General features: G+C 33.4%; 1 protein-coding gene across 1 annotated transcript in view; it reads left to right on the top strand.

Moving 5' to 3' along the window:
* NEGR1 (neuronal growth regulator 1) overlaps positions 1-12,838 on the top strand; it is an 847,674-nt gene that overhangs the window by 345,402 nt on the left and 489,434 nt on the right. Inside the window, exon 2 of the mRNA XM_063106484.1 lies at positions 7,506-7,738. Within this exon, the coding sequence (XP_062962554.1) occupies positions 7,506-7,738 (233 nt within the window). The remainder of the gene's footprint in view (positions 1-7,505; positions 7,739-12,838) is intronic.

The following is a 12,838-nucleotide window of genomic DNA, read 5'->3' as shown; positions in this document are numbered from 1 at the left end:
CTGCACTCCCATGTTTATCACAGCTCTATTTAAAATAGCCAGGAGTTAGAACCAAACTAAATATCCATTGTTATTGACTGGATAAGGAAAATGTGGTGTATTTACACAATGGAATATTACTTGGCCATAAAAAAGAATGAAATTCTACCATTTTCAGCAACATGGATGAAATTAGAGAAAATTATGTTAAGTAAAATAAGCCAGGTACAGAAAGAGAAATACTACATGTCCTCACTTTTAAGTGGGTGCTAAAAAAAAATAAATAAACAAATAAATTAAAAATGAATCAAAATAATACAATGAACTTTCACAATGATACAATCACAATAATACAAAATCAGAATAATATAATGGACTTTCAAAAGAACAGAACTAAGGTTACCAGAGATGTGAAAGGGGGAAGGAGAAGGGAGTAAGGGAAGAGTTGATAAAGGGCCATGAAAATTAATTATGTTGTGTAATTTGAATATACTAATTATCCTGATTTGAACATCACACATTGCACACAGGTATTGATATTCAATGCTGTTACCCACAGATACATACAATCAACTACGTTCTAATAAAATAAAAAATAAAAATAAATAAAAATCAGAAATGACAAAGTAATTTCCTACTTGATTCATGTTTAAGAGCATTGTAACAAAGCTAGAGCTAGTTCTAAACTTACTTCTCAAATATGTGATGCCTCTTCCTTTTTAGGACCTTTCCATTCTGTTTCACTCATCAGTCTTGCATTCTTACATGCACTATCCCTAAAGTGGGATAGTCGGACCCACCTACCTCTGAGAATGTTTTTGTGACTGTTAAATGAGATTACATATTAAAAGCATTTACTAAGCCTCATAATCCATAGTAATCATTACCAAATGAAATTTGTTATTATTATCAAGATAAGATGGTGTTAATGAGACATTAGTAACGGGCCAAAAACGAAGACTTTTTACCCTTCAGACTTTTCTGGTTGGTTTAATCATAATATACAGATCTCTTTCACTCTACCCATGTTTATTGTGCTTAATAAGTTCTAATTAACATGTTGAATTATTTACAAATAATGTATAGAATCCCTGTAAATTTAAAAATTATTTGGCATTATACCTTCTAAGCACAAATGTGTATTCTTATACAGAAGCTTAACTTAAATGAGTCAATGGGAAGGACAAGATAAAGCAATTTGTTGTATTGTAGAAAAGCATGGTTTAATTATGAGTTAAAATGAGTGATTTTTAATGTTTGGAAATGTGATTAATCCATTACCAAACTTGAATGAATTCCTAGGCATTGAAAATATTGGATTATTTATATGTGTGTGGGAGTGGGTAGGTGGGTGTGTGTGTATAGAAAGAGAGAGAGAGACTTAAAGAATTTAAATTGTGCACTAAAATAAAACTAAAAGGTATTAATTCACACAATCACTTGATTACATTAATGTTCCTAAGTTTTAGGAAAGAATTAGGTATAGTTCCATAGGAAAAAGGCAAGAAAAACTCACAAAGCTTTATTTTTTTACAAGCTTTTTCCTCTAATTTACAATATCAAAAATATTTAAGGTTTTTGAGAATGTGTCTTATAATCAGATAATAGCTGACAGCTTCCCATCTCCTATGTAAGGTATTTTTAAATATCTTGTCTCAGAGTAATTATAAGAGAGAAATTAAAATATTAAGTCAATCATAATATTATACGAAATGATATTACCATCTAGGAAATATTATGTATATTATATAAACATAAAAGTTATGTATGCATAACACATACATATTATCTAGGAAATAGCTGTCATGAAAAATATTAAAAACAGAATGCCTTAAAAACTAAGGCAGGTAGGAGAGAAGATCGAGCGTTCTGTCCATTTAATCTATGATTTACTTCCCTAACCTCACTTCAGCCTAGAAGTAGCATGGAGATTGTATGGAGTTCTGATTCTTTTTTTTTTTTATGTATGCTTTTGAAAATTCTCTGTCTGTCAAATTTAGGACTTTTATGATACAGTGAGGGGACAGCTGTGAAGGTAGCTGGCCAATTCCTTCATAGGAATATCATTTTCACATGGTTTAGCTTTGAATACAAGGGAAATTGTACTTTTCTTCTTTTATAAATTAGTGCCTTTAATAAGAGATTTCATTAATCAACATGTCTTGAGAAAATCTGGTCTCTTTCCATTGAGCTGAATAAATCCTGCTGTGTGGAATACCGGTAATGGGGCTAAGGCTTATGTTTTTGGAATGTGTTACAAGGCATTAGAGATAAAAGGACAAAAATCACTCCTCAGCAGCCACAAAATTTTTTCTTAATAAAGGTTTAAAAATAATAAATAACCTAAATATGCTTCTTTCCACAAAATTCTCTGATGTACACCTTTCAGATTTAATCACCATAGGAGATAGTATCACAGGAAGAGTTTGTTAGAATTATTCTAACATCAGTTTAATCAACTAGCAGCTTACCAGATGGAACTTCATATCCCTAAAAAAAGGACCTGCCTAATGTGTAGAAACTTAGTTTATAAGGGAACTCATTAAAAGAGTTCAGAAGCAGAAATGCCATCCTTATTAGAAAAGCATTAAGTATCTTGGGCCTGGGTTTATATAATTAGCAACTGTGACACAAAATGAAATGTTCAAGCTATTTTCTATATATTTTTCAATAGCCAGATGTTTGGAACGATGTAAACAAAACATCCAGATGATTGACTGAACTTTTAAGTATTTGTCATGATATTTGGTGTGGTTTTACAGTTTATGCTGAAAAGTATATTTTTGGAATTGCTTCATTCACCTCCCTGCAAAGTAGGTAGTCTAGCAGATTTTTTACATGGAATAAAAACAAAAAACAAACAAAAAAAAACTTCCAAGAAAAGCCATGCCATACTCAATTAAAGCATATATTCATTATTGAACATTTTTATTCAGATTATTTCATTGTCTATACTTCAAAGGGATCTTAACATCACTAGCTGCTAAAATGTTCCATTTTTAGGTATAGAGGGAAAAAAAGATAACTGTGTGACCAAAGAACAATTGTTTCATCCTGCCCTATTAATGATCTGACCATTCTCACTTCACCAATCTCTCCCTCAAACCCTAAATTTCTCCATTTTAAGCAGGAAGAACCCCTCACTCTTGATACTGTCTGAGATTAAACATGCACAGCATAGTCTGTCACCGTGGTTAAGAGTGCAGGTCAACTGGCTTTGTTCAAGTCACAACCTGCCAGTACCTTGGCTTCTTTATCTGTAAAATAAAGGTAATAGTAGTATCTGGCTCATAAGGTTATTTGAGGATTAAATGGGATAATAAATGTAAAGTGCTTAACAAAGTGCCAAATACATGCTAAGAGTGTCTAATGGTTTAAAAGGGTTCCTGAAGTATAGACTCAAATTTTGTAGTTCTTCCTTTTCAAGTAGTTATCTGTATGCATGATTTGCTCCATCTACTACCTGAAGCTTGTCCATCTCTGCCCTTCACTTGCCATTTTACACTGTTCACTCAGTTCTTCAGCTACAATTCAGTTTGCCTAGCACATCCTCTATATCATACAGTAGTTATTGTTTGTGCCACATATATTTTCATTTAATTACATATTATCATAGTTTATGGGGGTGTGACTTTGTTTTCCCAACATGGTTACATTTGGGGAATTTTGATACTCTTTACCATATTATTTCTTTTTACAAAAGTATCTTAATTTTTGCATTCATTCATCCACTCAACAAACATTTATATTTATTGTCTATTATGTGTAGGTCCTTGGAATATGCAGAAGTGACCAAATAGACAAAATCCCTTGATCTTGCTTCTAGCAAAGAAAGACAGGTGATAATCAATTAAGTAAATAGATAGTATGTCTAATGATAGTGTTGGGAACAGTGGTGTTACATTTCCTCTTTAGTAAGTTAGGTAATTCAGTGAAGATCTAAGAAAGATAGGGAACAAGTTATGCAGAACTCTGGAGGAATATTTCCAGTTGGAAGAAAGAGCCAAATGCAAACTTCCTGAGGTAAGAGCATGTCCAACTTGTTGGAAGAACAACCAGAGGACCACAGACTAGAGCAGAATGAACTGGGAAAGAGTAGCAGGAGATAAGGTCAGAAAAGAATCAAGAGACTTGATAGAGCTGTGTTGGCAGCGATCAGGATTAGAATTTTTATGAATGTAATAGGGAGGCTTGGAGTTGTTGATGGTCTGATTTAAACTCTAGAAGGTTCATTATGTTTATTGTGGGGAGAATGGACCTGGCTACAAGGGTCAAGAGCCAAAGACAGAGACTCTCAGGGACTCACAATAATAATGACAATTTAATTACCACATTTTTCACTTCCTGTTCTGCATGATGGCCATTTATCAATATGCTTTATCATCCTTGCTAAACAGATTTATATTTGCAGACACCAGAGTTCTTGAACCAAGACAAAAAGTTTTTGGTGCCCAAAGATTACAAAAATAAATTGCTATCATACTCTCCTTATGATACCATGCATAGCTTCTCTTCTTACAGAATTTCTGAATATAACATTCCTATGTCAAGTGGTATCTCTTTGTATTATAAAAGAAAAATTAGGATGACGATGGAGTACAAAATGGAGGTAGAGAGGTAGAGATATAGTTTTGTTCTCAAGGAATCTTTATAATCTTTATAAGATTACGTAATTTTATAATCATATTATAATCTTTATAATATAACATGCACACATGTATTTTTGTGTGGTTGGCCTATTTCATATTCTTTATATAGTCATCTCATACAGGACATTAAAACAACATATATTCTATATATGTATCTTATGATTTTATAAAATTAAAAGTCATGCCTAGGCATAACTATTTCCAATTTGTGAAATTTCATATACGGTAATTTGTTTTTTTTAGACTGTAATTCAGTAGTGTACTTTGAGAATAATTCTACAGAAATCCAAGAGAGTAATAAAAAAAAGGTTTTTTTTTTTTTTTTTTTTAGTCTTGTTCAATGGTCTTCCTAATGTTTATCTCGGAAAACTTAATATTCGGCCCAATGACAATTATGAAGTATAGTTATCCAAGCCATGGCAACATAAGGACACATTTTTTTCATTTTTTCACAGTGTAGAAGTTAAAATTTATTCTTCTGTGATAGACCCTGACATGCCAAAACAGAGGAAAAGTGCTTATGCTAAGACTACTGTTTTTTCTCTGCAGGCTTCCTGACACCCCCAAAATAAAGGTAAAGCTGCTATGGCCTTAAGGGAAAGGGAAATGCCTGGCAGAGTGTTGTAAATCAGACTTTCATGGTAAAACATGCATTATTAATTAATTTTCTGCTTCCTTTAGAATAAGGCAGGTTAAGCAGTTGGTCACATTCAGTAAATAAGAAATTACTTGCAGTAATTTCTGAAACATTCTAATCATCTTTCCCTTTCTGAAATCTATTTTAAAACTCTTTGATCTGCTTTACAGTGGAAAGGACATTGAATGTGGAAATAGAAGACTGATTATGAATTCAACTTTGCCTCCTACTAGTACTGTGGCTTGAGCAAGTCGTTTAACCTAAACATCTCCATTTATTTTCTTCTGATGAAAGGCATAGCAATCTGTACCCCACAGGGTTGTTCTGAACACCCAAAAGGATAACATTTGAAGGTCATGAATGCAGAGGTCACACAATCAACAGCTGATAAACCCAGAGACTAAATGAGTGGAATTATCACAGTCCTCACAGTAGTATTTCAGAGTTCTACCTTGTACCAGCACAAATGTGATCTTCTGAAATGGGAAATGTGTCCTCCCTATCTTTTTTGTGCATATTATTAAGAATGACAACATACTGCAATTGTTTAACTATATCATTAAGGGGGGAGGGTATTTTCTTCATTAAATACATAAGAAAAAGCTTTTCAATTAATGGTGACCTTTAGGACTTCTAGTTTGGATTCTGTAGATGGTGAAGCTGACTACAAATTAGATTCTGCAGTGTACCTTGCTCTTTACTTTTTCACCCACTGATTAGTTTCATACAGTTGGCAGCAGCCTACCCTGTTGCTTCCAGCTTGCAATTTTGTAGCAATCTCAAACACTGTGTTCAATCCCCCAAGGTGTTCTGTGGAAATGCTGTCAAACTATTTCGATGTATGTGTGTTTTCATTCTGTAGCTGCGCTTTGTACTCATTTAAGAAAACCAGTCTTTAATTTGTAACAAAATGTTTTCAAGATGAAACAGAATTTCAGTCCTCAGCAAAATCAGTGGCATGTGACCACAGCCTTCTTCTGTTTTAAATCTTGACTTGCCTGACTTCTGTTATATACAAAGCTGTATTTTTAAATCTTGCCATAGAATAAGACTTTGAATAAATGGCTCCGAATTCAACCTTAAAATCTGCTAATGGTCCTCATGCTTGCCATCATCATCTGGCTCTAGTTTATCTTTCTAATTTCATCTCTCATCCCTTTCATACTATATCCCATGCTTATTTGTTCTTCTATCAAATGCCTAGCTCACCTTTACCTGGTGTTGCCCTCTTACAGCACCTCTGTCTAGAGTGGCCTGTCTTCCACTCCTCATCTCTTTACTTCAGTCATTAAATACATAAGGAAAAGCTTTTCAGTTAGTAATGACCTTTACAACTTCTGCTACGTTAGATTTTGTAGATGGTATTACCATTCCAGGAAGGCTTTCTCTACATCCCAACACCCTTTGCTGGTCAGGTAACCCTCTTTGTTATCTCTTGTATCATGTGCATGATTCTCCTTTCTGTATAGTTATAATAATTTGTTTGCTCGACTGTCTTCCTCACTAGACTAAAACTTTTAGAGAACAAGGGCAATAACCTATTTGAAGCCATAAATAAGTGCCTTATAAATGTTTGTTGGATAATTGGATGCTTCCTAGAAAAACTATTTGTCAGTTTATTGAAAAGATAGCAGAAAATTGCCACTAAAAGTATTATATTAACTTTGCTACATTTAATTATGACAGCAATCAGCAAAAGAGTTTACAGTTTTATCAGTAAAGTGCAGTTTATAGGTTCAATGTACAAGTTTACTACTCTGCAAATGCAAGTTATTTTTAAAATGGACACTTGCATGGTACTATTGTATGCTTTTGCATTTGGTACATTATATTCAGAATTGGATTGGGTCAAACCAGTCTAACTCATAGACTTTTTCTACTTATAATTTCAAACAAAGAAATATGTTTTAATGTAGGAAATTGTTATTTGAACAAATTTAACCTTCTTTAGATGTATTTGTCATCTAAAGGGTTTTGACTGGCCTGAGTTGAAACACACACACACACACACACACACACACACACACACACACTTTTTAAAAGACGGTATGCAGGTATTGTTTCATATTTGCACTGGGAATGGAAGGTGGATCAGTGTATTCATGTATCCTGAGTTTATGCCTGATGTTTGCATTTGATGCTGTGCTATTATTCAGCATGTAGAAATAACACTCAGAACAAAGATAATGTGTTCTTTCATTTTCATTTTGATTAATAGTGTTCTGTCTCATAATTTGTAGGTGTTATTTGGAAGATGGAGCTTCAAAGGGTGCCTGGCTGAACCGGTCAAGTATTATTTTTGCGGGAGGTGATAAGTGGTCAGTGGATCCTCGTGTTTCAATTTCAACATTGAATAAAAGGGACTACAGCCTCCAGATACAGAATGTAGATGTGACAGATGATGGCCCATACACCTGTTCTGTTCAGACTCAACATACACCAAGAACAATGCAGGTGCATCTAACTGTGCAAGGTATGCATTTCCAGAACTGCTATATTGTGACAGGCTATGCTTAGAAATATTTAATATTTAGATATCAAAATTATGCAAAAGCAACTAACCATGTTGAAAGATATATTTTCATCGTCTTCAGGGATTTATGTTCCTAGATACCAGTAAGCGTAATGGCTGTTATATTACAGGCATATAAATACCCACTTACAAAGATCAAGAAATATCCATTAATACTACACTGTAATTTCTGTATATGATTCACTTTGTATCTTCCTTTAATTCACCCCTTTGATAAATCTTTGAGAACCTGTGATTGATAGATAGATTGAAATAAATCTGAGAACCTATGATAGACACACTGAAATAAATCTTTGAAAACCTATGACAGATACATTAAAATATTAGAACTTTTTGAAAAATTGATAGTAACTCTTCAAAAGCAGTCCTCTTAGCCTTCCAGTACTCTGTTTCCATCCCACTTCTGTTTACTTTGATTCAAGTCACAATGAAAAGTAGCAGCCGTCTAGAATTACTTTATTTAAGTGTAAAGTAATTGAAAACATATGTATACAATGCTTCATACTTTGATTTGCTTTCAGTAGATTATAAATCATGCTAGCTAATTTTCAATCTCCAAATACAAACAAAATAGGCAAATTATTTTGTTTCTCTTGCATACTAAAATGTAAGAGCATATGTATCACAGTACAAATACTTTTTAAGAAAAATGCAATTATAATGCTAGGAGAATGGAAAATATATATTTTTGCCCTTTCACATTATTTCTTTGTGCTTTATAAATTAATCATGTGTTGGTTGTATAGATATATTATGCTCTGTGGAACTCAAAATGACATTTCAGTATTTGTAATGAAAATTAATAACAAATTATATGATAATTGCATGCATGTTTTATTACTAATAGGAAAGTCAAGTGGACAAGTTAGTTGTACTATCTTCAAGTTTGCCTTTTGATAACCCAAGAATAAAAAATAAAGTACATGGCTTAATTATGAAAAAATCGTTAATCTATAACTTATTAACTGAGCTTTATTTCCTTAGATAAAGGTGTACATGAAATCAAATACAGCTTCAATTACAGTATTAGTAAATATTTTAATGTTACGATAAGGTTAAATTTCTTAACTAAACAATTAACTTTAAAGAGGAATTTATAAATTGGAGAATAAGTAAATAAATTTCCTCAATGGTTTTTCTTAGTACAGATTATTGCAGACTGTGATGATGTTCATTATTTAAAAGTGATGTGTGAGAATATAATAAAGTTTTCAGAAGAGTTCTTCTTTACCAGAGATTATTCAGGGACTCCATAGGGCAGGAGTTTGTCCAGCTTCAAAGAACTGACACAAGATTATAAGACAAAAATACATTTCCTCTGTTATCCAGGCCTGATTTTGTCCTTCTGCTCGGTTCTGTGCCCTTTAACTTGTGTTTCTAGCTCAAAGACTACAAAAGATTTTTATTACATGAGAAAAAATGTACTTGGACAATAATATACTATATTTGATCACTTAAGATGCAGACATTTTGCTTTTACATTTTAAACTTGTAGGTTTAAATGATATATTGCTAAAGGCTAAATGTATTTCTTTTTCCTTTTTCTATACTCTCTTGTTCTGTGTTAGGCCTATATTTTTAAACCAGACTATCATTATATAAAATATTCCCAGGCACATGTTTAGTTCCCAAAAAATGTCTTTGTAACTTTATATTACATAGATTGTTTAATACTGTTCGCATTTTTAAAACTGTTACATGCTTTACTATGGTACTCTTTTTTTGACTGGCCATTTCATGATGCTGAAATTTTGAGCAGTTAGGAATGTTTTTCAGTATAATATTGTGTTCCTCAAGGGGCTGGCCAGTTAAATCACTTGAGAGAACGTGGTGATGGTGACACCAAGGTGAAGGGCTTTGTTCCCCATACCGGCCAGCTGCCCGAAAAAACAAACAAAAAAACATCGGTTCCTCTAGGAAAAAAAAAAAAAAGAAAAAAAAAAAAATTCCGTCTTACTGTTTTGAAAGTATGTGCTTGGGTAAAATTAAAAGCTAATAATTTTACAGTATTTATGAACATAATTATTTATTAGAAGTTGATTGACATGTGGGCTGTTTTCCAATTACATTAATAAAGTTCAGGGAATACATTAATAGGCTTGTCAGTCATTTGAAGAACTAAATAAATGTCATAAAAAGCCAACCCCACTTAAGCTACATTTCCTCTCAGTGAACAAAAGGAACTGATATACACAGCTCCTCAGTCTCTACATTTGTTAGGCTGTCTGATGCTCAGGTGTATCTGGATAGTTTTGAAGCCTATGCTCTTTGCCCAGCAATTTGTCAATCCTTTATTCACCAAGATAAACTTAGCAACTAAGGGAAGACTGTATTAATCATTGATGTCAAACATACATTGGCTGGTAAAAATAAAGCTCATCTCCAAGTGTTGCAAATATGTACTCAAGGGAGATATTTAAAAAAAAATCATTTTAGAAAGGGGATAATACAGGGAATATCTGCCAACACAGAACACTATACATGGGAAATTTGCTGGTGCTATTGATTTCTTAGAGCTATTAGTACAAATGAATGGAGCAATGGGGGAGGGAAAACACTAGAGTAGGAGCTGGGAAATCCTGGATTCTAATCCTGAATTTCCCTTATAAAATGGGTAATTATCAAGCCTCTCTGAACTCTAGTTTTCTCATTTGGAAGAGACTGCAGAAGATCATTGAGGTCCATGTCAGTCAAAACAAAAAGATGAATGACAAAAACAAGCAAACAACCAAAAAATAAAATCAACAATCCACTGTGATTGTTTGCTCTTGATTTAAAAGGAAAAAAAAGGTATTTAAGTAAAAAAAATTTTAAAAAATTATAACTCATACTGAGCACCATGCAAATTCATTTTTACATATAACACCTGCTAGGATATACTCCATAAGTATATTTTATTTCTTTTTATGTTTTTCTTTCATCCACTGAGCTGAACAATCTATGACTCATCAAATTTGAAAAATGTGGTAATTTGGAGTTTGACTTCAAGTTGATGGAAATTGGCTAATAGACTGTAGGAAAATAAATTTTTTCATAACCTGTGTATTATATGATGCTGATAAATCAAATTACCTAATTATTCAGTGTTTTAAATCATGTGGCCCAGCATTTATGAAGAACAATCTTTCTTGTTCACAAGTATAAAATGTATGAGGCTGGAGGACTTGTTATGAAGCCAGAGATACCTATTACAATACTGTAATGACAGAAATAGTGAATTGCAAATGCTGCCCATTCGATTATATGACAGGTTGGTTTCCACTTTGAGTCCTCCATAATGTCTAAAGTCCGGGTTGTGTATAGCACAAAATAGACATTCACAGACATTGTATATTAAATAAGTATATATAAAATGTTTATCACTCAACTCATTCCCTTTCAGGACGATATACTCTAGGTTTTCCTTAGGCAGAGCAGAAGGATATTTGACTAGCACATACTCTCTGTAACCAAAATAACTTCTGAAGGGTATTTAACTTCCCCGGGCATTGTAATTTCCTCAGGGTATCTGACTTACCTAGAGTATTTGGAATAGATGGGATGCCATGCCGTGCTTCCTTTTTCAAGCATGGCTTGTTTCTCTAGCTGCTGGGAGTGTAGTAAGCAGACGATATTCAGTGGTCAGGCTTTTGGTGGATAGCCTTTGCTGCAGAAAACTACCTTGGCCAAGGTCAAGCCCTGTCTGGAGCAGGTGGCCTCCAATGACTGATTGAGGCAGGGAGTATAAAGAACCCTTCGCTTACAGCCCAAAGTAGGATAACTCTGATGGGTCCATTTAGCTCAACTTCTTGCTCTATTCAATCCTATCTCCTTTTTCTTCCTTCCCCAGAGGTTGATCACAGGGGTATTCCCTAGTAAATATCCTGCAGTCTAAACTCCTTCTTGTTTCATGTGCTTCGCAAAGATCCCAAACTATGACAATGTCAGACCCTTTTCTCTGGCTTAGTCATTGTTTTTGAGAAAGCCTTTGTGAAATGGAAAGACAACACATTCAAATACCACTTATTATTAACATTCTGTTTTATGTTGGAAGGGATTTCAAGTGGCTTATAAAGAAGTAGTCAGTACACCAAGATAGACAGGAGAAATAGGAAGCAAAAGATCAATAAGGTAAGAGTAGGATTCAATCAGATGTGAGGTTAGATCATAAAATTTTCCTAATGATATGTATATACTTTCAGACCTTGGCAATAAATTTAGTTCTAAGATTTCTAGCAGCCAATACAGACAGAGAGACAGGATCAGTATTTATTTCATGGTCCATAAGGTTAAAACTTATTTTTCTCAGTACCCTAATCCTGTTATTCATAATGGAGAAGCATTTCTACTCTGAGCCATCTCAGAGAATGACTGTGAGAAGGAAGGAACATCTCAACAGTAACTGTACGTACAGCACTCATTCATAGGTTTTTACTTTATATTACCTCTCAATATAACCCGAAGTTCATGAAGGTAAAAAAAAAAAAAGAAATAGAATTTTCAACAAGATGCCCATCCAATAACAGGGAGATATCTTCTTGATTATCACCTTAATAATCCATAAAGAAATTTTACAACCTATCCTTCCTGAGGCAAGCCTCCACTAATACTATTTCTCTCAATTGGTCTTTGAATAGGAAATTAGGTGCAGATACTTCAAAAATATACTTACCAATGAGTATCTGGAGAGAAGTTATTCTATGTGGCCACAAGTATAAAATCATATTTTTTAAAGACCAGCACATCTTAATCTAATGTTAGCATCTTTTTTATGAATGTGAAAGCCTTGGTAAGGTATACACAGGAAGAGAAGACATACTACTGTTCCAGGTAGAGCTGATGATCATAAACAGCATTACAGGACATGGGTCTGCCTTCTTTAAAAAATAAAAGGGAGGAAAAGCTGTAATGATCAAACACCATATCAAAATACCATGTACATTAAAAAAATTCAAGCCATTGTTATGCAACAGTGAACAATTCAAAATTTTCAAGATGACAAAATAAAACTAAAGAAATATTATCAGCACTAAGAAAAGTTTTACAGAGCTCACAAATGTC

This window comes from Cynocephalus volans, chromosome 8 (assembly GCF_027409185.1).
Source record: "Cynocephalus volans isolate mCynVol1 chromosome 8, mCynVol1.pri, whole genome shotgun sequence".
NCBI classification, from domain to species: Eukaryota; Metazoa; Chordata; class Mammalia; order Dermoptera; family Cynocephalidae; genus Cynocephalus; species Cynocephalus volans.
Note: the sequence above shows the minus strand (reverse complement) of the source record. Positions and strands in the feature narration are given on the sequence as shown.